Below are 24,179 nucleotides of genomic sequence, written 5' to 3'. Positions count from 1 at the left end.
TTCTCAGAACCACCACCATGGCCTTACCTGTCGACATTCTATATTCTATATTCGACCATCTTGCCCACGATAGATGTACACTGCGAGCAGGATCTATCACCACCAAGGTCCTCACAGCACATTGCCAACGGTATCTCTTTCGATCAGCATCTTTCGATCTAGAGGTTGGCCCAATCCCAAAGTTTGCTCAAGCACTGGAGGAGAAGCCTATCCTAGGCACCTATGTGAAGGATTTTGGAGCTATATTCCCTGGGAGCTATGTGGACCTACATCCGGGGGACGATGGTCGGAATGCTATCGAATTCCTTGCTCGTGTACTCTCCCGCCTCACGGAATTGGAAAGCCTGCGGTTAGAATCTACATACGATGGAGAGAGAATCCAAGAAGCTATCCACCGTTCTGAAAGCCTTTTCAGTCCCATAACCTCTCGCAATCTTCGGAAGATTGAACTCGTCGGAATGTGCATCCATATCCCAACCTCCGGACTCGGGAGGTTCCAAAAGCTCGACACCCTCGCTCTCATCGAATGCCGACCGTGGACTTTATCAATGGGCGATCCAGGGGAAATGCTCAAAATCGGAGAGTTGGTATACGAAGGCGACCGAGCCTATCTCGACTCGGTCGTCACTGCCCTCGAGCCTAGTTCGTTCCGCCACTTCCACTTTGCTTCCAACATCCTCTTGGACCGACTCATGGCAATCGAACTTTTGTCGAGATCTGCCATGAATCTGACTTCGTTCACATATGCGGTGCCTGGATGGTCCGCGGGCGGATTACATACAGGTATGTCGTCGATCTTACTTGGAGTTGGCTACCATTATTGAACGGCATGTTCTAAGACGATTCTGGATTTTCGTTCTTCGCCCGACAGAACATCCCGGTTCTATCCTCCCTTGGAGCTCTGAAGACTTTCAAGTTTCAAGTCCTCGGGGATGACCTAAACGACGACCTAGCTTACACCGGGACGCAGTACACAACTCTCCCCGAATTCATCGTCTCCTCCCTCACCAGCGATGCCGTCGCCGCCATCCCCAACCTCACTACTCTCGAGATCAGGATTATGTCTTTGTGGAACATGGTACTTTTTTACCGGCTAAACAAGTATTGGAAGCAAATCGAGGAGCATCTCCTCGATCACCCACTCCCTCGCTTGCAGACACTCCGAATTCACTTGAACTTGAGCGAAGAGTGGAAGAAACAGGAAGGGTTCGATGAAGGGAAGGTGTACACGTACACGAGGGACGCGGTGCAGTTGGCGTTTGGGAAGTTGGAGCGGAAGGGTATTGTCGTGGAGGTGACGACAGATTTTGATCAGGACTACTGGAGGCGGCATTACTCCTCGTAACTGGTGCGTACACACTTTCCTCTGCCGTCTTCGACTTCCCTGTCTCAAGATGTCAGGTGGTATGTTGTATGTTGTTCATCGCGGCATTTCTGCACCGAAAGCTTTTCAAATCTTAAAGTCATCCTTCCAAGGGCGTGTCGCCTAAGATAAGATGAGCGACCGGATCACGAGTTCGACTCACGCGGTCGCATCCTCGCCTGCTTCAGCATCATTATTTCAGTCTTCCTTCGCCCAATTGTTATCTATAGCGAGATCCACGGCAAGAAGAAACGCATACTACCCTAATGATAGAGTACCTGAATGCCCTCACAAGGTGTCTTCACGACATCGCGCAGATATCTCGAACGAATCTGGCAAAGTGCCGCTGACATTCTCAAAGATTGGCAAGTTTAAACCATCCGTCCATACTCCGCTTCCTACTTGACTCTGATCAATCTCTTTCGCAGTTCCTAAAATACCTCATGCTTCCCTTTATCCCGACGAATTCGCAATTTCTTCGCAAAAGATGCGGTTTCTCGTGGGTAACGGTGAACCTATAAAGCTGAGGGTTGTCTTCGTAATTTATTTGAGGCCAAGACCCTACACCTTCGTGCTGCGCTTAGCTTGAATGACTTCCGCGGCAAGGGAGCTCATCGTCCATGATCACGAGAAGGGTCTAGACGACGAAAAGGCCTCTGTCCGCCCTTCTATCACCTCAGTTGGCGAGACTACAGCCGCGTCCAATCCGTGGACGACTAGGCTACTGAAAGCCGGCGTCGAAGAGCGAGGTGAGCTAGTCGGCTCGAGACATTACCTCAGGCACGAGTTACTGACAACCATTAGGCACAGAGCCCGTTCCAGAGGCGCGTAGAACAGACACGCAGTTCTTCAAACTCTTCTTTCTATTTCTGACATGGAATCTTAACATTTTGACGTGAGTCAAGTATTTACTGCCTTGCTTCACGAGAGAGACTTGCTTACCTCAGGCTCTGGATTTATCTCATTCAGCTTCACTGCTGGAACCATTGGTCCCGTCGTTTTCGGTCTTGGACTTGGGGATTCGTGCCTTGTCATCATCTTTTTCGATGCTCTCTTCTGTTCTCTTGCTTCATACATGTGCGTTTTTTCAAAGTCTCAGTTATTTAATCCGCCTCACAGTTCTTTAGATGTACATGGGGACCAAAGCTTGGTATGCGGACGATGATACTGGCTCGATATTCGTTCGGATATTATGGCACCATCCCCCTGGCCCTCCTAAACCTCCTCACGATGATGGGGTTCTCGGTTCTCTGTGCGATCGTAGGAGGACAAGCCCTGGCGAGCGTCACAGAGGGACTCACTTGGACGTAAGCACTCCGGGAATTGGTGATCATAAATCCATACCTACTAAAACGATGACAGAGTCGGTATTGTCGTGATTGCGAGCATCGCGTTGTTGGTGTCGTTCTGCGGAGTAAATGCTCTCAACTGGTACGGCTTCCTATGACATCTTTTCTGCACACATCTGAAGGAGTAGATGTACAGGCTCGGGTTAGTTGGATGGGTCCCCCTCCTCACTGCGTTTGCTGTCGTTGCCGGGGTTGGAGGAAAACACTTCTCTGATCCGCCTCCTGTGGAACCGGTCACAGCGCCTGCGCTTCTGAGCTTTGCAGCAACTCTAGCCGGATTTTCCATTACGTTCTGCCCCCTCGCGACCGATATCTCTGTTTACTATCGGCATGACGTCTCTGGGTGGAGGGTCTTCATGTATGTCTACGCTGGACTGCTGACCTCGCTCGTAAGCCCTGTCCCTGGTTTTCTCATCCATCGATTCATAGGACGCTCACAATCGTTACAGGCCTCGATCCAGATCCTGGGAGCGGCAACCGCAGTTGCGGCCATGAACGTACCCGAGTGGGAGCGACGTTATGGCGGGGAGGATGTAGGCGCGCTTCTAGCTGCAGTCCTTGAACCCGTCAACGGGTTCGGGAAGTTTATCTCTGTCTTGCTCGCTCTTTCCGTCACACCCAACATCTCTGCAACTGCCTATTCTATCACCGTGATTTGGCAGGCGTGTGTCCCACGATTCTCAGCGATTCCAAGATATGTATTCGCGATCGTTTCCACTGGAATGTAAGTGTCACAGTTCCCCCATAGACCAGTGTACTAACGTGCCTGCAAAGTGTGATAGGGCTCGCCATCCCCGGTGCGACTAGATTCTACGACACCCTGACCAATCTCCTCGGCCTGGTAGGGTACTGGGCTGCAGCCTTCATCGCCATCGTCCTCATCGAGCACCTTCACTTCCGGAAGAACGATCCCTACAACTACGACGGCGCTGCCTGGAATGTTCCCAATAAACTCCCGCTGGGCATTGCGGCCGTGGCGGCAGTCGTCTGCTCGTTTGGCCTGGTCGTGCCTTGCATGAACCAGACGTGGTATACGGGTCCCATCGCTAAGATGACGGGGGACATTGGTTTTGAGATTGCAATTGTACTGACCGGGATGTTGTATTTTCCATTCAGATCGGTTGAGAAACGGTTTACGGGCCTGTAAACTTTCCGTTGGAAACACGCTGCTTGCAGGCCGGACAACTCAGGCAGCTTTGTCCGGCAGTGTCAGGTAGCTTGAATTATGCACAGGAACGAAGCAACGTATGGCGAATGGTATAATAACGGCGGGATTGGCCTGGGATTCGATGTTCCAGAACTTGATGAAGGTTTCGTATAATACTATGGCGTTTCCTCCTATTTACAGAGCAAGGGCCAGGGTCCGCTCTACTTTACGCAGATGCTTGTGACACATCACCTCGAACCAATCCTCCAAGTTTGCCAGTTCCTCCGTTTTAAGGTTCCCCCATCCAGTGTTGAGCGGGATAACATCTCTCTTTCTCGGATCATTGGAAACGATTTCCCCAATCTGATCCTCCACAAAGCATACCTCACCCCACTCATCCCGTCCGTATTCTTTCGCTGGCCTTTTGACTTCAGTGAACACCGACCATCCTTGTCCCCAAATCCGGTGGTGCCGTATGGAGTGGTGTTCGAACTCTTCGAAATCGCCATCGGAATCGTAGAACGTGAACATCTTCTCGGTCCATCTCTTCCACTGGCGATGGTCGCTGCTTTTGATGTAAGCGAAGTACTCGAGTTCATCGCCCACTCCCTCAACTCTCCCTAAATATATTGGATTGCCGTATCCAACCCTGAATTCCCTAAGGTTGGGGACGCGTTTCGGAGAGATGAAGCTGAAAAGATTGTCATCGGAGTCTGGAGCAGGCGAATTCCAGGCGTCAACGATATCCAGGCGTTCCAAAGAAGGTGTGGACAGTAGAGGGAGGAGTGTGCCGTCATACGCGTCGATAAACCAATGTTGTAGCTCGAGGACGCGTAGACGAGGAAGGTCAACTGGGGGCAACTTGCTCTCCGATTCCTGAAGTCCATGTTCTCCGAAATTCAGTCGGAGGACTTCTAGAAGTGGGGCCGATCGTAGAATTGTGACCAAGGATTCGGGAGACATGTCGTAGGAATCGGAAACAAAGATTGTAAGGTGGGTGAGAGCATTGAGGGGCACGACGGGAAGTAGATTCGGGGGCGAGCTGACAGTCTTCACATTGGTAAGTTGCAAAGCCTGGTTTGGCAATGGACTCGTATCGATCGAGCCGATTGGACCGAGTTCCGTGCGGTCGAGGTGAAAGGTTGCAAAACGGTGTCGGAATTCGAGGATGGTGGTCCAAAATTTCAACCAGATGAGGTCTTCAATATCTCTTTGTACATTGTTGTAGAATCCGAGATACAAGGGGACGGGATTTGACCGCTGAAGTGTCGTACGAACGACATCCAAGAAAGGGTCCCTCCTGCTGCGCGAGCCCAGGCTCCGCTCTATGCAAGATATCCCGACCTTGTTCCAGAGGAGCGGACATCGTTTCGCAATGGCGTTCCATTGCTTGCAGACTTTTGACAGGACCACGGCGGTGGCAGTCCTGTGTCGCTTGTTCCCCTTGGCACCACAAAGCGCCAGCGTTTGGCCTTCGCATGCCATCGTGAAGATCCTCGACAACAATTCCACGGGGAATTCCTGGATCAGGGTGGTCTTTGTTGCATACCGCAAGTTTGTAATGTCGCTATTGACAAGGTTGATATCGACTTTGACGCTTTCGAGCTCTTGTAAAAGCCACTTCTTCCTCTTTTCCAGCGTGCTTAGGCTCGCTGAAGACCGTGCAATAAGCGCCTCGAGCGCCTGTTTTCCTTTGGGGTAGGGCAGTGGAACGATCTTGTACCGAGGGAACTTCGACTCTGAAAAGGACGTTTCAGAGGCCATTGCGTCTTTGTTGGTGTCACCGGTATTGTCGTCGTCGTCGCCGTCGTCGCGTAAGGTCGCGTCGTGACTCGTCACGGCGCGCAGCCGTGTGGGCCCGGGCCATGGCACGCCGTGGGGCCTGGGCTGGATCACGAGTTCGAACCTGGATGAGGGAGATCATGTTGTTCCCCATCTAGTCCACATGGCCTCGCTCAACATCCTCCATTCAGCTTCTTCCTTGCAAGTCCTTCGTATGAACCTGGGCGACTTGACCTCACAGAAATGGTAACAATGGCCATCCACAACAGTTTGACAGGCCACCTGGACCGTCGTCTCCGCCTTTGATTACTTCAACAAGAGTATAGAAAGAACTCTCCTCCTCCTTGTTTATCTCTGTAGAGCATTACAAAGTGACTATGTCTCCCACCAACGTAGAATGAAACAGATATTTAATGACCCCTATGATATTCCTGACTGAGCTTTTCGACTTCGTCGACAACCTGAGCATCCCGTGAGTTCAAAATCTTCGAAGTCAAAAAATGCAGGCAGCGCACCTGGTCCAATTTCTGTCTGATCGGTTGTAGCTCTGAGATTACCATCCTCTTGAAGTCCTCATCCAAAGCCCTCGGTTCCTTGGGTGGTAAATCAGAAGTGGAAACATCGGCGATCCTGTTGGAGGACTCGAATCTTCCTCGTTGGATTTGCCGTATTTCAGCGACGACAGTTTCTTCCCAGTTCTTCCCCGCGCCGGGCCTCGAGGTAATGTCGGCGATAGCTTCCTCGATGTTCCTGTGGGAAGGAGGTTGAAGATGTCGAATTTCTGCCACTATCGTGTCTTCCCAACTGTGAGGTGTTGGGGTTTGTTTCCAATCTGTTGCGCCAATTACAATAACGGTCAGTGGTGGACCGGCGACCCCTTGTTAGCTAGTACTCCAGATTTCGAACATACCACCAAGACGAGTAGTGCGTGAAGAGCTGGCCGACATGTTCTTCCTGAGTCATATAACCAATTGAGAAGAATTTAACGATTGGCTCCTCCACCAGTGAACGAAAACGAGACAATGTCTCACCGAGCTCGGGCGATCATGACGTCATTAAGCGCCCACCTTTACTTATGAGCCTGAGTCCGCGACCCCCTGACGTGAAATAGTTGATAGAAAACGCAGCGTGAGTATGATATGTACAAATCGAGAAAGACTAGAAGGTACAACAATATGGCGCGGGTAACCTAAAAATAGCAGCAAAAAAGCAGAATTATGTACAATGCGAAATGAGGAAAAAATTACAGGTCGACTCGGATGGAAGGATGATGTACAACTACAAGCAGAAGGGATCATATACAGGGGGAGCCAAGAAGCGTGTTCGGAAAGGGATCAGTCCTCTCCAACATCAAGTAAGCTTTGTTGAATTTCTTCTTCCTCGTCTGAATCGTCGGGTCCTCTCGTGGTGTCTAAGATGGAATCCCAGGACGTCTCCCCCTCGTCATCAGCCTCAGCGCCGTCTCCCATCGCAGGACTCAGCAGCCTGCTCATACATTGATCAAGCCTCGCCTCGTCATCGTCCTCGTCTGTAGTGGTTGACACCCTTCTCCGCCTGGGAAGGAAAAACGCGTCAGGTTGCATTGCTATTGGAATAAGGAATGTCATACTTGGGAGGATTAATCTCGTGAATAACCGGTTTGATATTTTCACAGTCATTACCTTTGGCCATAAAATTCAACGAGCGTCTGCACGTAACCTGAGCATCAGAGACCATCCCACTCAAGATAAGTTAAGGTCCCTACCTTTTTTGACCTCGAGTCCGAGGCTCAGCCACAACATCTTCGTCATCCGGGAATATATCTTTTACTTCCTCGAAGATTCTCTCGAGTTGCTCCAGCTCGCGGAACTCATCATCAGACATCGGTTCCAACAGCGTTTGATATCTGGTGGTGAAAGCTGTCTCGAACAAGCCGAACCATTTGCTGGGATGACTGTCACGAGGAGGCCGACACTGTTCGAAGGGAAACGAATGTCAGAGCTGCGAAGGCGGACTTCTGACCGAAGGCATACGTACTGCCTTCACTTTATCGATTAAGATTTTTATGCCGAACACCAAGATTGTCGACGATGTGGCGAAGCTGTCGTCCGAGTTGAATTTAGGGAGGTTGCTCGGTGCTGACCAATTGTCAGACAAAGAACGGAAGAGGTCCTTCCTGTGGCCTTCTATGCCGACAGGCGCGATTAGGAACGCTGTTTCATTTAGAGAGGACGACTCACTTTGAAGACTGGGTTCTTTCAGGATGATGATTAGCATCGATTCTATCAGGCGGAACTGCGCTTCAGGATCATTTGACCTGCGTATACGTGGAGGAATGTAAGTAAAGTGTCAAACGTGAAAAGTGAAGGAGCGTACACATTCCGTTTCAGATTCAGATAGCTCGTATAGTGGACGAATTTGTTGCACAAGATTGGCAGCGTAACAGGGTCGTCTTCCTTCCGTCTTTGTACCAAGTCGACAAATACGGATTTGAAGATCTGCAGTCATTGTTGATCATCATGGCCCTGGAACCATCGCTGTAGACTCACCTCCTGCATCCTCATTTGGTTCTTCGGGTGTGATGTACTATATTCCTCGAAGAAGTGGTCGAGGCACTGTCGAAGAGCATGGTTTCCAGCGGTTTCAGGCAGGATCAGAGTCTTGTACAATTCGCGGAGTGCCTGTAGGCATTGTCATCCGTGACAATTCCATAGAAGCTGAAGGCAACAACTTGAACTTACGTCTGGACTGTCCAGAATCCCACTATGCAGCAACTTTGCAAGACCTTGGCAGATCGTCGCCAGCGTTTCGGGGTGTCTTCCTTCGTGTGTGTTCACACTGATTTTCTCCTCGAGTACAACATAGACGGGCGAATGGGGAGTGAAGCGCATCGTGATGGTCACTTCGAGTTGCTGGGATTTGTTCATCTTCACCAAAATGCCCTTGCCATCGGAATCAAGCAGGTGCTTGTACTTGACCACAAGATCGAAGATAGCTTGGAGGTAAATCAATTTGACCTCTAGGGAAACCTCATCATCGCAGATCGTCCTTGTAGCCCGGTCGAATACCACAGGAGCGAGGGACTTGATTTATCACGTCAACCATGTGTTACCGCATTTCATCACTTCACTCACCTCGCAGACCAATGAAGCCAGACACAGCGATCGAACACCCACTTCATACAGGGCCGCAGAGGTTGAATCTTCCGGAGCCTTGTGGTCCGTTCCCTCAGCGGGTGAGCTCTCTGTAGTCTTCACCACGGGGTAGATGAGGTCTTCGATAATAGCCTTCAACAAGGAATACCGCTCGACGGGCTGCAAAGCGGGTTAGTATATTTGTAGCGACTTCGGGATAGAACGCTATGCACATACCATCTCGACTCTTTCGAGCATAGTTCGACACAGTCGCAGACATCTTAATCGTCTCTTCGCCTTGTCATCCGCCGAACCAGCGCTGGAGTCGGGGTCTTGAGGCGCGGACTCGAGATCTTGGGTTTCCTGAAAGGATACGTTAAGACGTGTAGGCGGAGAACGAGGCTGCGGGTCGTACAACTGGTTCCTCATCCGATTCGCTAGCGTCCAAGATATCGTGCACGAGTTCCACCACAGTCTGGATAAAATCACTCTCGCTCTGCACCAAGGCTACGAGAACATCCAAACATGGATCGAACAATTCTTCTGGCAGCTTGGGCTGTACTATCATTGTTTCTGAATAGAGTCAGCTAAAGTCGAGTTCCCCCCGGGTCTGTCAAGCTGGAGAGATCCACTCACTCATACACTGGCGCATCACATTCGTGCCCACATAGTCAGAGTAATCCAGGTGAACAGCAAGCTCGAGCAACTGTATCAAGATGAACCTCGCCGAAAGTTCGTCGTCTTGTTCGGCGGCCTGCAGGAGAACACCACACCTCACAGCGATGATTTGAGCCATTTCAGCAACTGTAGGAAGCATCTCCTCCAATCTGCCGTCCAACTTGTTGTCACGCTTGGCGTCGAGGAAGTATTGAGCGACAGACCGAATGAGCAAGGCCTCTTCGGGTACAGCATCTTCTCTCCAATACGCTAGATCTATGGAACAGTCAGTTGAGGTAAGGAAGAGCCTAGGCCGTGCCGACAACCTACCTTGGAACCCAATATTGTCGCAAATATCAGAGTTGTTTTTAAGGACAGTTTTCACCATGAGACAAACGAGCCTGAGCTCCTTTTCTTCGCGCTTTTGGACCCGGAAGAATTTCAGTAAGCAAACTAGTCGCTCCAAAGCGTCATACTGAGCTGCTTCCTGGCCATTCTCTGGTTCCGGTGCATTCAGCCAGGCGTCAATGAACTCTTCAGCAGCTTTTTGAACTCCATCTTCTCGGTCATCAAGGCCTGCCAGTGCCGCGAGACGCTGCGAAGGTTTGATGCTGGATGGATGGCAGTAGGCCGGCGAGCCGTCCTTTGGCGAAACTTGGGGAGTTAAGACTTGAGTATAGATAGCCTTGCGGATTGTTTGCTCGCGGTCACGTAAATGGGGCAATATGTGGTCCAGAGTGGTTCGGTCCACCGGCAGGTTGCATAGAATCGCTTTCCGTACTTCACTGGGAACTGTATCAGCTTCGGCATCATCGGAAAGTTGACGGTCAAGCTTACGGTTTGTCATCGAACTGCATAACTTCGTACAGTTCCTCAAGCGTCTCTTGGACGCCTTCGCGCACACAGCCGTCCAATGAGCACAGCAGGGCAAGGCATGATCCCGCCCTAGCTCTGATTTGAGAATCAGAGTCTCGAAGCAGGGTTCGTTCCAGCCGGGCCCTGAGGTCGTCATCTCTGTCCACGTATAAGAGAAGGCTCTACAACTTGAATCAAACCACAAAACCTACCCCAGAGTAACCTTTGAATGAAGCAGCTCTGACAAGGTATGCACGACGCGAAAACGGACCGATTTGTCCTTCGCCTCAAAGCCATCCATGAGGAACGCCAACACGGACTTCGTAAAACGAGGTTCTATTGGCCTCCTTTCCGTCAAACAAGCCTGGTCTTCATCTTCCGGGTTGACGTTTTCGATGCCGTTTTCATCTACTTCCCAATAAGCCCGCGTACTAAGCATAAAACCCCGCCTACTTACCTTGCTTTTTCAAATACTTGATGTACGTCACAAGAAACTTGAGGACGTTATCCGCTGCGCACTTTTGCTCTGCCGTAACCTTCAAAGTTCGAGAAAACGCGATTAAAAACGCGTCACAGAAGACCCGCTGGCCAACACGGTCGGGCTTGCTCCTGTGGCCCTTCATAACATGCCTCTGCGCATCCCGATGGACCTTGTACAGCGCGACACTGTTTTTGCAGTGGTTCGCGACTGACCCCTGAATTTCGTGGAGAATATCAGGAATCGCCGAACAGACTGCCTTGAGCCGGGCGTCGGTTGGCTTGTCTATGAAGACCAACACCATAGTGAGGTCTGAAGGCAGAGCGCTGGTTCGGTCAAGGCCAATGTTCAGAATGAACGTTTAACAAACTTGAACGCGACGCGACGAGCCAGTATTTGCGCCCTGCTTGTAGTTGTTATTCTCGGAGCACGTATTCGGCGAGCCCAAACGCTAGACAGAGTTGCCAATATAGGTATTTTCGCGCTCAAGCAGGCCAGACGACATGGGAGACAAAGAATATTGAAAAAAGTAAAAAGCAACTAGACGATAGCCAGCTCGAAAAAAAATCGCGCTGCTTATGCCCGTCGACGCGACGCGATTGCCGATTTGTTTGGCGATAGACTTTCGGTCCGAACTTCCGAACAACTGGGTCCGAGGCTGGTTGTTCGAACCCCAACCATGCATCCTTTATTCCGACGAAAGAAGTGTATAATACAACAATAAAAGGTAAGTAGCCTATGAATAACCAAGAAAAAATATAATTACAGCCTATGTGTAGGAATGGAAAGTAGTAATAGCAATGTAATGGAATTCCAACAGTAGAAAATGTGCTAGCGTAGAAGGAAGCAACAGGAAGCGTGTAAAAGTAAGAAGGAACAACTGGAGCCAGTATGTCCCAAGCGAAACAGTAGTCTGCACATTCACCCGATGACAATCAATCATCCGGTGCAAGCAGCGACTGTAGAATCTCATCCTCTTCATCCTCCTCTTCCCACTCTCCCGAAACATCCCGCCCACCTTCGGCCCCCACGTCACGCTCCATTGCCGCCTGGTCATCATCTTCATACTCCTCATATTGCTCGTGGCCCTGTTCCTCCTCTTCCTCTTCTTCAGAGTCTTCAGGAGGCATCGTATCATCCATAATCGAGTCCCAGGGTTCCTCGCTGTCTTCCCCGTTCTCTTCTTCTTCCTCTCCCCGACCACCCCGAGCCCAATCAGAGGGTCTACCCTTAGCACTCAATAACCGCGAAAGGGACCGATCAACCCTCTCCTCTTCATCTTCATCTTCATCCTCATCATCAACCAGATCTATCACCTCTGGCTCTCTCCGCCGTGCTTGCACAGGAGGTTCTTCCGTCTCGTCTTCCTCGTCCGAGCTAATAACTATTGGATCATCAGCTCTTCCTTGGGTTTCGAACCTATCGTGCGGAGGTCAGCCAAATCTACAAGCAACGAGCCCAGATAGGGGCTTACTCAGGGGTGCCCATGGCCGATTGATCCTCCGACTCCTCGTCAGCTCTGGATACGCGTCGTCGTCTGCAAATCACATCTCGTCAGACTGACAAGAGGGTGACAGAGGATGAACGTACTTGCTCGGAGGATCAAGATCCTCAATGACAGGCTTCACGTCCTCCATATCACTGTTGGTTGTTGCCATACTCATCGAGCGCCTACACCAACGACATCAGTATGATCCAATTCCATTCCGCCGGAGAAGGAACTGAGAGAATGAAAACACCAGCACATACCTCTTCTGACCTCTCGTCCTAGGCCCACCAAAGTCCGCCCCAGAGGTATCCCCATCATCCTCCATAATACTATCCACGTCCCTAAAGAAGTCCACCAACGACTCCAACTGGCGCATCTCATCATCTTTCAAGCCCTCCAGCTGAGACTTATATTTGGCCGTAAAGTTGGCTTCGAGTTTGTTGAACGCGTTTCTGGAGACGGCGTCTTGGGGTAGTCGGGCCTGGTTATCATGGGCGGAGGGAGATGCCGAGCGGGGAAGAAGTCGACAGTGAGAAACGTGTGCGTGCAAATGGAAGGCACAGAAGACGACGTACCAGCCTGATTTTATCAATCACAATCTTAACTTCATACATCCTCGAGTCGTCCACCTTCTCGCCGTCGGGAAGGTTCGCTGGGTGGGTCATCCTTGCCACACTCTGCAGTAAAACCTTTCTGTGCTCCTCTAAAACCAGATGATACTAGTCAGCAAGCAGGGTTTAACGAAGCGAAGGGTGATAGGTGATATTCACTCTTCAGCTCAGTGTCCTTTGCAACCGCCATGAGCATGTCTTTCATAAGCTGCAACTGGACATTCCAATCCACCAATTCGTCCTCCTTACTATTGAACACAGTCAGCCGCCAAAATACAAACCACGAAACCAAGGAGAAATACGCACACGCAATCCTTCAGCCTCAACGGGTTCGTATACGCTTCGAACATCTCACACAACCGCGGCAAGGAGACCACTTCTTCTTCCTCATCATCATCGCTCCGTTCCTTCAATGCTTGTTCTTTGAAGATACCCATGAAGATCTGGAACAGGGTAATAGGGCCCATTAGCTTCACGCCCCAAGCAGCCCAAACCAATAATAGAAAACATACATCCTTCATAACCTCCTGATGCCCCTTCTTTGAGAAACTATACATCTGGAAGAAATACTGCAATCCCTGACGAAGAGGTTGATTGTCCGCAGTTTCAGGCAGGATCAACATCCTAAAAAGCTCGCTGACAGCCTGAGCAACAAAGACAGACTCATTAACCAATGCCATAATAGCCAACAGCCGGATGCACTCACACTAGGATCCTGAATAACCCCCGGCAAAATCAACTTTGCCAAACCCTGACACACAACCGCCAATGTCTCCGGATGGTCCGACTGTCGAGAAACCTGCTCGACAAGCGTCTTTCCAATGTCATCAAGCTACGTTAGCCCATTGGTCATATTAAGCACTTGATAGCCTCCACACAGGGGACGAGGAACGGACTTACCGTGATCTCCTTCCGTTCCGGCGGGATAACCTTCGCCCCGTACCGTAGCACCAAATCAAAGATGGCCTGCAGGATTATCATCCTCACACTATGCGATAAACCTTCCTTGTCGATGGTCTTCGCGAATCGCTCAAAGGTGTGCACGGCGAGTTCCTGTATCAGGCCCGCCAGATTAGATTAGATGAGCCAGAGTCAGGAAAGGGCGGATCGAACCTCGTAAACCAAAGACGCCAAACTCAAGCAAAGCAAGCTGTTCTCAAACAGCCTCTCATGTATCTCGTACTCGGGCGAATTTGCGTTCTCGTCCGCATTGATGAAGTTTTGGGCGTTGGTGAGGATGGGGACTACAACGTCTTGGATAATGGCGTTCAAAATCGAGTAATGCCTGACTGGCTAGAGAGGAAAAGATTAGCAACGTGCAGGAGCGAGATCAAGCGGTCACTCACCTCCTGGACACGCTCGAGCATACTGCGACATATGAAGAGGCATGTCAGGTCGATCTCGTTCAAGAGCTCCCTCGTAAATCGCGGCATCTCGTTCCGTGGCCTCTGAAGCAGGTCCTTGCGAGGTACTCGTTGGGTGCTCCCAGAACTAGACTCTGCATCTTGCGTGTCCTAAAACACATCCATCTGAGCTCGTGAGCGACTAGAAAGACAGGAAGACAAACGCACAGGTGATCCATCAACTTCTCCCTCTCGATCCCGGATTTCGTGGATGAGGTCGACCACAATCCGAATGAAGTCCCGCTCGTTGACCGTCACAGAATACAACACGTCCATGCATAGAGCGGTCAACGTCTCGGTGAGGTACTCGTCGATCATCCCCCCTTTCGAAGTCCTTAGTACCATATCATTGCAGCGAAGAGCAGAACTCACTCATGCAATCTTGCATTTTCCGGCAGCCCCTGTGATCAGAAAAATCGAGATGGGGAGCGAGCTTGAGCAATTCTTTGAGAATAAACTCCTGAGCACGGTAGGTCGGTTTTGGCCCGTCGTCGGTGTAGAGTTCCGGGAGGGCCTTATGCCGTTTCTCGATGATGTCCGCCAGCTCCGACACTGTCGGTAGCACCTCGTCCACCCGGTTCGTCCGCTTGTTCTCCACGCAATACTCGACAAACGAGCGCATCACGAATGCGTTTTCAGGCTCGACAAACTTGTCCCAGTATTCCCTGTCTGAGAAACTGTCAGGTGCGGGCACTCCGTAAAGTGAAGCCTCACGTACCCCCAAATTGAATTGCGTCAAAGATGTCCTGTCGAACTTTGAAGATGCACTTCACCATGGTAGCGAGCACCTCCAAATTGGCGGAAGATGTCCGCAGAAGTCTGAATTTGCCCAGAAGGGCAGTTATCGGCGCCTCGACACGCTTTTGTTCGGTATCAGGCTCGTCTTTGACACCTTCCAGCTCTTCGAACTCGTGAATCCACTCCTTCACTAACAACTCCGCAGCAGTGCAAACAGACGGATCGCGGTCGCGAAGTCCATTCTTCAGAATCTCGAGGCAATCTTTCCGGTTGAGTTTCGTCGGATGGCAAGGTCCCATTTCCTTTTCTTCGTCCTTTACATTGCTGATCTTGGCTTTCAACACGTTCTGGTAGACAGCTTTCCGTACCGCTTCATCTCGGTCACGTAGTCGGTCGAGGATATGCGGAAAGGTGCCTTTGTCGATTGCTAAGGAGCACAAGACTGCCTTCCGGACTTCACTGGGCAGTTTGTGAGCATTCGGCTAATGAACAGCGCTGCTGAGACTTACGCCTTGGGATCGTAAGACAACGCGTCAAATAGAGCCTTGTACGCAAGATCCGTTTCGTCGTCTGGATCGTCGTCCAGGGCACAGAGCAACGCAAGGCATCCCGCAACTTTTGCCCGGACACTGTCTTCCCTGTCTTCCATACGTTCCATTAGTAGTTTCCTGAGTGGAAAGAATATGTCTCCGCTGCCAAACAGTCAGCTTTCGGCAACCTCTTCGAAGTCTGGAACATACTCGAGGGTTCCCAAGTTCTTCACCATTTCAGAAAGAGCGTTCACGATGCGATATCTGACGTTCTTGTCTTTGGCTGTAAACCCTTCCATGAGGAACAACAACAGGTCTTTCGTGAACCGTGCACCGGTGGTTGTCTCCAGCTCATCCAGGTCACCGGCCTCCTCAGCAGCTGTAAGTATTATCAGTATCCTGTAAAGCTCGCCATAACATAACCAACCTTTTTCGTTGACATGCTTGACATAGACAGCAGCGAATTTAGCTGTCCGGTCTGCAGCCGGATCGCCTTTCTTCACGGCAAGACTTCTGCAAAACGCCAGCTGGAACGATTCTCTAAATCTCTTCTCGCCAACGCCCTTGTAACCACTTTTCGTCTCCTTCACGAAACGACCGATATCGCAATGTAGCTTGTACAGCGCGACGCTGTTTTTGCCATGATTTCGTTCAGAACGTTGGACTTCATCGAAAATGCCGGGTATTCTGCTGCACAACTCGTCCAGTCGCGCTGCGGTAGCATCGTTGATGATTATAAGGTCGTCGTCGTCCATGATGAAACAACCATGAGGCTTGCACAATGTCGACGGCGACCAAGAGAAGCTGTCACCGTCAATCATCGCGTCTTGGGCGCTTGGGCGTGCTTGCCTTTGTTACACCTGGACGTTGTTGCCAAACATCGCGCTGCCAGTCCATCGTCAACGGCTTTGCCGCCAACATTGACGTCCAACTTCATTGTCGGGGTCACGATGCAGGACGGTAGAGCACCAAGGTATGTGTTCTGCTCAGAATTTAGGCCTGTATGTTGACCAAAAATGAAATAGAATCAAAAACCGGGCGCCGGCCGCCATCCAGGTGCGTTGAACCCAATGAATTGAGGAATTGATGCTCATTTCATTGTCTAGATTACAGCGGAACAACTCTTGCGAGAGGTAAGAATATAATCCTACATATATTGAATAAACTAACCTTTTGCTACTAGGCCCAAGAGCGACAAGAAACCGCATTCCGAGCGCCAAAACAACGGGTTGAAGACTTTGAGGAACTCAGTGAATATCGCGGTCGAAAGCGAAAAGAGTTCGAGGAACGTATACGACGGACTCGAGGAAGCATGTAAGTTCAAACTTAGACTCAAATTTGTCCCTTTTCTAACGTAAACCAGAAAAGAATGGCTTCAATATGCGAACTGGGAGGTACGTACCCATATCGCCCACAAATGAACTTATTACTGACTCGATTTAGGCCTCCCAAAACGAGTTCGCTCGTTCTCGTTCAGTATTCGAACGTGCCCTCGACGTCGACCCACGGAGCATTCAATTATGGCTCTCCTACACCGAGATGGAGCTGAAGAACCGCAACGTCCAGCACGCCCGCAACCTCTTCGACCGCGCAGTGACCCTCCTCCCACGTGTCGACCAACTCTGGTACAAATACGTCTACCTCGAGGAACTCCTCCAGAACATCCCCGGCGCACGACAGGTGTTTGAGCGATGGATGCAGTGGGAACCCGATGACAAGGCCTGGCAAGCGTACATTAAGCTGGAGGAACGCTATCAGGAATACGACCGCGCCAGCGCCATCTACGAACGCTGGATCGCAGTCCGACCAGAACCGCGCGCCTGGGTCAAGTGGGCCAAGTTTGAGGAGGACAGAGGGAGGTTGGACAAGGCTCGCGAAGTATTCCAAACAGCCTTGGAATTCTTCGGCGACGATGAGGAGCAGGTAGAGAAGGCGCAGGCCGTGTTCGGTGCATTTGCAAGGATGGAGACGCGACAGAAGGAATACGACCGAGCACGCGTGATCTACAAGTTCGCCCTCGACCGAATCCCTCGATCCAAATCCGCGGGTCTTTACGCCAGTTACACCAAATTCGAGAAACAGCACGGCACGAAATCCACACTTGAAAACACAGTACTCGGCAAGCGGAGGATACAGTACGAGGAGGAGTTGTCGCACGACGGTCGGAATTACGATGCCTGGTTCGACTATACCCGCCTCGAGGAGGGTGCGTGGCGAGATCTGAAAGACGAAGGTGCCACCGCAGAGGAGCTAGAAGCAGCTACTGGCCGAGTCCGTGAAGTCTACGAACGCGCCGTCGCACAGGTACCTCCGGGTGGAGAGAAACGCCATTGGAGACGGTACATCTTCCTCTGGCTCAACTATGCTCTGTTCGAGGAGATCGAGACCAAAGACTACCAACGAGCCCGGGAAATCTACCAAACCGCCATCAAATTGGTACCCCACAAGCAGTTTACGTTCGCGAAGTTGTGGCTCATGTATGCCAAATTCGAAGTTCGGCGTCTAGAGCTGCAATCGGCTCGAAGAATCCTTGGAACCGCCATTGGCATGTGTCCCAAGGAGGCTTTGTTCAAGGGTTACATTGACCTGGAAATCGAGGTATGCATCCTTTGCGATCTTACTTGAACAGCGCCTAACGAGTCGTCCCAGCTCCGTGAATTCGATCGAGTCCGAACACTCTATGAGAAATACCTGGAGGTACGTACACCTGTATCGCCCTTGTCCTACCCATCTAACCCAACCGACCCAGTTCGATCCAAGCAACTCCCCTGCCTGGATCAAGTACGCCGAACTCGAGGCACAACTACAGGACTTTGCCCGGTGCCGCGCCATCTTCGAGTTGGGCGTCTCCCAATCGCCACTCTCCATGCCCGAAATCCTCTGGAAAGCGTACATCGATTTCGAGATCGAGGAAGGCGAGCGCGAAGCTGCACGGGCGTTGTACGAGCGACTTATTGCACTCAGTGGGCATGTCAAGGTCTGGATCTCGTATGCAACGTTCGAGGCGGAGCCCATTCCTTTGCCGAGGGCTGAGAGGGAGGAAGAAGAAGACGAGGAAGAAGACGAGGAGGCTGAGAGGAAGATGGTACCCGGCGATCCTACTATTGCTCGACAGGTGTTCGAGCGTGGTTATAAGGACTTGAAGAGCAAGGGTCTCAAAGACGAGGTACGTTTTCTTCCTCTGCCGTTGAATATGTCACTGAATATGAGTTTACTAGCGTGTTGCACTCTTGGAGGTCTGGAAGACGTTCGAGGAGAACTACGGAACATCGGAGACGGTTAATAAGGTCGAGGGCATGAAGCCGGTGATCACCAAGAGACGCCATGTCGATCCCGAAACTGGCGGTATGGTCGAAGGTACGATTCAACCCAAGATCCGATGTTGTTTAGCATCCTCAGCACCGTTTGTTACTGCAGATTGGGACTTGGTCTTCCCCGACGACGAAAAGGAGAAGAACCCGACATCCTTCAAGTTCTTGCAAATGGCGCACAAATGGAAGCAGTCACAGGCTAGTAAGACTCAGACTCAGGCTTCTGAGAGCACCACTAGTAGTGCTCCTGAAACCTCTCGGTCATCCATGCAAGTCGATCAAGACGAGGGGAGCGTCGCGAGCTCGGATGATGAATCTTCATAGTGTAGTTGTTACCTGCATACCTGTTGTATTTTCGTCTCTCTTTATACCTGAATTTAGGTGCCAATCCTTGGATGATCTTCTGTTAATCGTTATGGCATTACGAAGGCCGTACATTAATTGATACAAGATATATCGCGACTAGTAATTGGAAGGAACTAGAGTGAATGGGACTGAAGGAGCGCGGAAGGCAGCTCCAACCAAAGAAACACTAACGGTACTTCAAATTCGGGTGAAACTCGACCTGCCTCGCCCTCAGCGTCTTTCCATAATTATCAACAAAATCCGGAGACTTGGTGTACACCTTCCCGCTCCCATCTCTCCGGCCTTTCTGGGGAGTCGGCTCCATGCGCCTCATCTCAGGATCGCTATCCGGGGACTTCGCAAACTCCTCGATAGTAGCGTGCCGACTGTTGTGTTCTTTGGTGGGGATTTGGGGCGGTATCTCGCCGAATCTGACGTTCATGGGCTTGAGATTGTCAAGGTCGACGCCAGTGCCACCACGGGTGGGTGGTTCGGAGAGGCGGGCGACGATTTGCTCGTCTGAGACAAGTAGGGAAAGAGTCGGTCAGTCCGTGGAGGGATGGAAGAGAGGACACACGCACGATAGGGATTCTTTCCAGCAGCCTGTTCACGCTTCTTGTGTTGGATAAGTGAGTACCAGGTGCCGATAAAACCTGCAGCGACTATCGAGCCGCCGATGAGGAACGACTAAATGTATGGAAAACCATGAGCGTCCCAAGACGAGTCATGCGGCGAAAACACGACGCACCTTCCCAAAGCCAGTAGGAACCTCGCGCGGACCGACCGATGAGTGGGCCATGCTGATAGAAAGTGCTGGAAACTAGACTGTTCGCTGTGTTTGGAAAATGAAAGAATGGAACGCGTTTCGTGCACAAGGTACAATGAACTCGGGGTGAACTCGTGAAGGTTTTGTTTGTTTCAAAGGTAGCAGATTGCGCGGTGCGAGGAATGGAAAAAATGTAGGAAAAGAAGGAAGAAACGGGGTTGAGAAAATGGGTTGTTCATATTGTAGGGTTTGAGGAGTTTCGAAACATGTACGATGTCATGGGGGGTTCCACTCGGACTCGGAATGGATCGAAGCAAGGGGTACGTGCCACAATTCAATCCTGGATATAGAATCGCAGTGTCTTCGATCACCAAAGACGTCCGGCATTTCTGCATAACGAGATAACCCGGGGGCGCATGGAATAAGGTCGTATAGGCGCCCATTGAACTCGGCTCAAAACGTCAACTTGGTCACAGGTGATGAAGGATGATTCTATTGGTTTGCAGAATTGCCTTCATTCTGACCTGTAAACTGTTTCAGGAACGATTTCATATGTTCTAGTGACTCGATTACTCACTCCTCCTGTATTCAGCCAGAACGGCTTTGCGTTTTTGAGCGATCCTTTGTTTCGCCGCGTAGAAAGTCAGACCAAAAATGACGAATCCACCTGCGAAGCCCCAGGTCTAGAAAACCTCAGTTCGCGGTCCAGTCAACAGCAATATAAGAACTCACAAGCTTTTGCCTCGTCGTTAGCTGTACCCTTGGCATCATTTAAACCACGGACTGGATGAGACGGTCAGAGGGAGAGAAAGTCGCAGTCAGGATTCGGCACTGTGCGAGCGAGCCAGCCAGCGCGAACCGTTCCGGGCTTGATGACTAAGAAATGCGGTGATGCCATCAAAATTCCAAGCCTCGTGGAAGCGCCCGGTCGTGGAAGTCTGGAACAGCAAGTAGTGCTCAGAGCGCCAGTGTGGTCGCTTGCACGGTATTCCAATCCCTATCTAAAGTGAGGGTGCGCTTATTCTAGTTGAAAACTACTTACTTGGGAGTAAGAAGTCCGGAGGCCGCGTTTCGTTGAACTCCGGTAATCAAGCGCCCAGCGCTCTGGTGCCTGCGAGGTCCCCAAGGTACTTACCCAGCGTCCTGACTCTCGCTTCTCGCCGAGTACCCAAGACACAAAGCTGATTGCTAGTCAATACATAGTGTACATACGACCCATCTCCACGGAGAGCGACTCTCACTCGGAAAGTTACCCGCAAGTAGCACTTAGCCTCGCCTCGGGTGGATACTTCATTCCGCACCGCCGATCTTATCAAAAGTACACTACTTAAGAGTTTGAGAGTGAGCCATGAGCGCGTCATCTATGTGCTCATTGCGGTTGTCGTGCTCACCCAGAGCCGCGAATCTCGTTATGAATCTTATGGCCCGCTTTGTCGACGCTCGGGAGAAGGGCTTGAGAAGGGCAGGATACAGCTAGGATACAGCATGGTGCATTCACGACATGAGTCTAGGAGCGCATTGAGCTTCTTGCAGCGTCACCTTCGAGGAATGTTAATCTCCAGTTGCTAAACTTGCCGCAACGATCACATTTAGACTACTTCTCAGAATCCTGTTCAAAGCTAATCGAGCCGTCTTGTCGGAAACATACCCAAGAAAACACGCTTTTAGCAGCACTCATTGGGTCACTCTCCCTACGATAGATTTGAATGACCAATGTAGGCCACAGAAATATATCAATAATTGGCATTTCTAGTAAAGGGCTCCGAGAGCCATGATTTCCAACAGAATATTCAGGCGCCAAACTTCAACTTGTTCAAGAGTGGATCAATCCCTGTCCCCTTCAATTAATTCTGATATGGCCCTTCATCTTATAGTACACCGGAGATCTCCTTGACTTACGTTCCCTCGCCTTTCCTCCGTAGTCGTCGATGCAATTGGCCATATTTAGCTTTTCGGAGCGTTCACAAATTGTAGCGTCTCCCACTTACTCCACAACCCTCAAAGAAGTCTTCTTCCAGTTTCATAAAAGACCTTGCCAACTCCAGGGTACTCAAGTGCTTCCAAACGCACTAACTTTCATTCGAATGGAGATACAAGTACGTTCACCTCGCCCTTCGCGCCGTCCAACAACTCTAGTGAAACGAATGCGCGGCTGCCGCTCCACTTAGATTACACTCCACAGACACTGAGCACCCAATCTCCACATCCCGAAGCACCCAAATCGCTTGGTCGCTACGGGCAGTTTCAAAGTCCGTCAAGAACCCTGCAGCTTTACCTTTCGGAAGTCGAAAACGTCGCCTTGGCATTTTAATATCCTTTGCAGCCTTTCAACGTTTCAACTTCAAGGGTGAATTCGAGTTCGTAGACAAAGGGCTGTGATAAGCCAAGGATAAACGCTTTTCGGAAGGTGAATTATGAGGCGGAAATGAACAAGGACTTAGGAGATATGCGTCACAGCAGGGGATTGAGGCGCCAATGATCCATGCTCCTGTTCCTTTGAGGTATTAGATCTCTCTGTCGGTCTTACAGGCCGGATTAGAGGACGAACCACCAGCCACTGAAGAAATGAACCGAGCTACACATGCAACGCGGCAACTAAAGGCTCATAATTGGTTCGGAATTAGCGAAGACCATCACCTATCGAGTAATAAAGTTGACCTTTCGGGAACATTTGTCCTGAGTCCTCTTCCCGAGTGCGAGGTCCGAACTTCGCGGAAGACCTACATATTCGTTCCGACCCCAAAACGTATGCGGAAAGATGATAGGACATAAGCCACGTATGCAGGGACCATATGCTGGAGACCGGCGAATTGTTTTAGTTTGGTTTTAGTAATCCCAGCGAGAGAGCCGGCAACTGAAATCAATCAGATTTATTCTGCATAGCGAACCGTGATCAGTAGACGCTGGCGTTTACTTGGCCCCGCTCAGCAGGGATCAGCAGAAACAGAACCTACAAGCGGCGAAGACGTTTCACCTGAAGTGAACATCTTCCAGAAGGACAACGACGGGGATTCTCAACAGACCCAAATATACCCGGTAAATCAAGAGAAGGCCGTTCACTTGTTCGGAAACATGAGTCGTACTGAGTGCTATCTGAAGACGAAGAGAGGCATACGTTCGTCATACAGGCCTTCAATGTGACATTCTTCTGTGCCATCGAATGCTTCAGATCACTAACCAATTCAATCCCCAAGAAGGGGACACTCTCTGTATCACCTAAGCGGTTCTTCAGGCTATGCACTGATCATGCCAGGCGCCAACAAAAGATACTCAATGCCCGTCTAACCCACCAACCTCACAGCCTTCCTTCCAAGCTCCATGTCCAGAAGCCTCGTTCCCGCTTTTTTAAAACAAGGTTCACCAAAAGGCAACCCACAAGCTCTCATGACCTCCGGCGGTAATGGAACCAAGGTTGATATGAACCGCCTCTATCGCTGAAAGCCAGTTCTCCTCGGCGAAAGGTTGGATCAAGTCATCGTCATCGGTAAGAAGGACCAGAGGCTCCTCGTTCTTGGGCTGACTAGGTACCTGGGTTTAAACGATCAAAAGTCCGATTCCATCCATACGTACCGGGGATATGTCAGAAAGCTAGGAACGAGGGTGGTTCGCCTGGACGACGATAGGACCCCCCAATACCTCGATAAAGGCCCGATACAGGTTCCCGGTCTCCCGTCCGGAGCAAAAATCTCGAATTTGGAGTTCCTGTCCGGGCGTTTATCAGGCCTCGCGCCTCAGAAACCGCAAAAAATGTCCGGGTGCGGCGCTCGTTTCGCAAATTGGCGTTTTTTTTTTTTCCGCCGTTGAGGCCAAAAATGCCAATTTTGTCCGGGATTTCACTGGCCTTGCGGCCTCAAAATTCCCTTTTCTGTCCGGATTTGACCTCCAGCCTGTCCCCAAAACCTGAAAATCCTGTCCGGAATCCGCTCGGACCTTCGTCGAGATTTTGGGGGGTCCTACGACGATCCCTATCTATTTTTGACGTGAGACTGTAAGACGTCCAGATGGTGGGCCGACCTAACCTCAGGTACAGAAGTCCATTGCGGTTGTATAACCTCCAGTTCAGAACAGTATACCCCAAAGTTTGAGCGGCGTCGGCGGAACATCCGCGCCCGCGGTGTGTCCAGACTGAGACAGACGCCAGGTAGTGCGGCTGTCACCGAGTGTTCGAGCCTATGGAAAAGGTTAAGCTGGATCATGCCGGCGGCGGGAGTCATTGTTCCACTCCCAGCGGGAATTCGACGC

The 24,179-nt window shown here is 50.7% G+C and overlaps 9 protein-coding genes across 9 annotated transcripts; 3 read left to right on the top strand and 6 right to left on the bottom strand.

Moving 5' to 3' along the window:
- Window positions 1-17: 17 nt before the first annotated feature.
- Window positions 18-1,345, top strand: CC1G_15205 (hypothetical protein; the record flags this gene model as incomplete). The annotated part of the gene is made up of 2 exons (XM_002910524.1): window positions 18-783; window positions 840-1,345. The coding sequence occupies 2 exons, from the start codon at window positions 18-20 to the stop codon at window positions 1,343-1,345; spliced, it is 1,272 nt and encodes a 423-aa protein (XP_002910570.1).
- Window positions 1,346-1,952: 607 nt separating this feature from the next.
- Window positions 1,953-3,859, top strand: CC1G_15204 (cytosine-purine permease; the record flags this gene model as incomplete). Its single annotated transcript, XM_002910523.1, has 8 exons — window positions 1,953-2,112; window positions 2,168-2,258; window positions 2,333-2,440; window positions 2,491-2,670; window positions 2,726-2,794; window positions 2,849-3,101; window positions 3,162-3,436; window positions 3,487-3,859. 8 exons carry the CDS (start codon window positions 1,953-1,955, stop codon window positions 3,857-3,859), a joined length of 1,509 nt encoding a protein of 502 aa, XP_002910569.1.
- A 195-nt stretch (window positions 3,860-4,054) lies between these two features.
- Window positions 4,055-5,623, bottom strand: CC1G_03605 (hypothetical protein; the record flags this gene model as incomplete). Its single annotated transcript, XM_001832539.1, has 1 exon — window positions 4,055-5,623. One exon carries the CDS (start codon window positions 5,621-5,623, stop codon window positions 4,055-4,057), a length of 1,569 nt encoding a protein of 522 aa, XP_001832591.1.
- Window positions 5,624-6,051: 428 nt separating this feature from the next.
- Window positions 6,052-6,588, bottom strand: CC1G_03604 (hypothetical protein; the record flags this gene model as incomplete). Its single annotated transcript, XM_001832538.1, has 3 exons — window positions 6,052-6,102; window positions 6,157-6,473; window positions 6,552-6,588. The coding sequence occupies 3 exons, from the start codon at window positions 6,586-6,588 to the stop codon at window positions 6,052-6,054; spliced, it is 405 nt and encodes a 134-aa protein (XP_001832590.1).
- Window positions 6,589-6,975: 387 nt separating this feature from the next.
- Window positions 6,976-11,048, bottom strand: CC1G_03603 (hypothetical protein; the record flags this gene model as incomplete). Its single annotated transcript, XM_001832537.2, has 16 exons — window positions 6,976-7,195; window positions 7,251-7,328; window positions 7,386-7,594; window positions 7,658-7,806; window positions 7,861-7,937; window positions 7,997-8,118; window positions 8,170-8,301; window positions 8,362-8,703; window positions 8,755-8,934; window positions 8,992-9,117; window positions 9,170-9,315; window positions 9,391-9,687; window positions 9,742-10,196; window positions 10,249-10,425; window positions 10,479-10,674; window positions 10,724-11,048. 16 exons carry the CDS (start codon window positions 11,046-11,048, stop codon window positions 6,976-6,978), a joined length of 3,231 nt encoding a protein of 1,076 aa, XP_001832589.2.
- Window positions 11,049-11,679: 631 nt separating this feature from the next.
- On the bottom strand, window positions 11,680-15,643 carry CC1G_03602 (hypothetical protein; the record flags this gene model as incomplete). Its single annotated transcript, XM_001832536.2, has 16 exons — window positions 11,680-12,163; window positions 12,219-12,281; window positions 12,335-12,415; window positions 12,494-12,714; window positions 12,809-12,936; window positions 13,004-13,092; window positions 13,151-13,287; window positions 13,357-13,488; window positions 13,551-13,676; window positions 13,745-13,897; window positions 13,958-14,137; window positions 14,191-14,358; window positions 14,416-14,570; window positions 14,620-14,916; window positions 14,966-15,444; window positions 15,495-15,643. The coding sequence occupies 16 exons, from the start codon at window positions 15,641-15,643 to the stop codon at window positions 11,680-11,682; spliced, it is 3,042 nt and encodes a 1,013-aa protein (XP_001832588.2).
- An 822-nt stretch (window positions 15,644-16,465) lies between these two features.
- Window positions 16,466-19,150, top strand: CC1G_03601 (pre-mRNA-splicing factor CLF1; the record flags this gene model as incomplete). Its single annotated transcript, XM_001832535.1, has 10 exons — window positions 16,466-16,488; window positions 16,541-16,571; window positions 16,622-16,648; window positions 16,699-16,829; window positions 16,879-16,909; window positions 16,959-18,113; window positions 18,165-18,212; window positions 18,265-18,681; window positions 18,734-18,872; window positions 18,933-19,150. 10 exons carry the CDS (start codon window positions 16,466-16,468, stop codon window positions 19,148-19,150), a joined length of 2,220 nt encoding a protein of 739 aa, XP_001832587.1.
- A 208-nt stretch (window positions 19,151-19,358) lies between these two features.
- On the bottom strand, window positions 19,359-19,970 carry CC1G_03600 (hypothetical protein; the record flags this gene model as incomplete). The annotated part of the gene is made up of 3 exons (XM_001832534.1): window positions 19,359-19,690; window positions 19,753-19,858; window positions 19,920-19,970. 3 exons carry the CDS (start codon window positions 19,968-19,970, stop codon window positions 19,359-19,361), a joined length of 489 nt encoding a protein of 162 aa, XP_001832586.1.
- A 459-nt stretch (window positions 19,971-20,429) lies between these two features.
- Window positions 20,430-21,879, bottom strand: CC1G_03599 (hypothetical protein; the record flags this gene model as incomplete). Its single annotated transcript, XM_001832533.2, has 6 exons — window positions 20,430-20,461; window positions 20,515-20,620; window positions 20,797-20,934; window positions 21,073-21,118; window positions 21,329-21,410; window positions 21,837-21,879. The coding sequence occupies 6 exons, from the start codon at window positions 21,877-21,879 to the stop codon at window positions 20,430-20,432; spliced, it is 447 nt and encodes a 148-aa protein (XP_001832585.2).
- Window positions 21,880-24,179: the final 2,300 nt, after the last annotated feature.

The sequence above is a fragment of the Coprinopsis cinerea genome (genome assembly GCF_000182895.1).
Source record: "Coprinopsis cinerea okayama7#130 chromosome 9 map unlocalized cont3.9, whole genome shotgun sequence".
In the NCBI taxonomy this organism is placed as follows: domain Eukaryota; kingdom Fungi; phylum Basidiomycota; class Agaricomycetes; order Agaricales; family Psathyrellaceae; genus Coprinopsis; species Coprinopsis cinerea.
The sequence above is the reverse complement of the archived record's forward strand: the minus strand, read 5'-3'. Positions and strand labels throughout refer to the sequence as shown.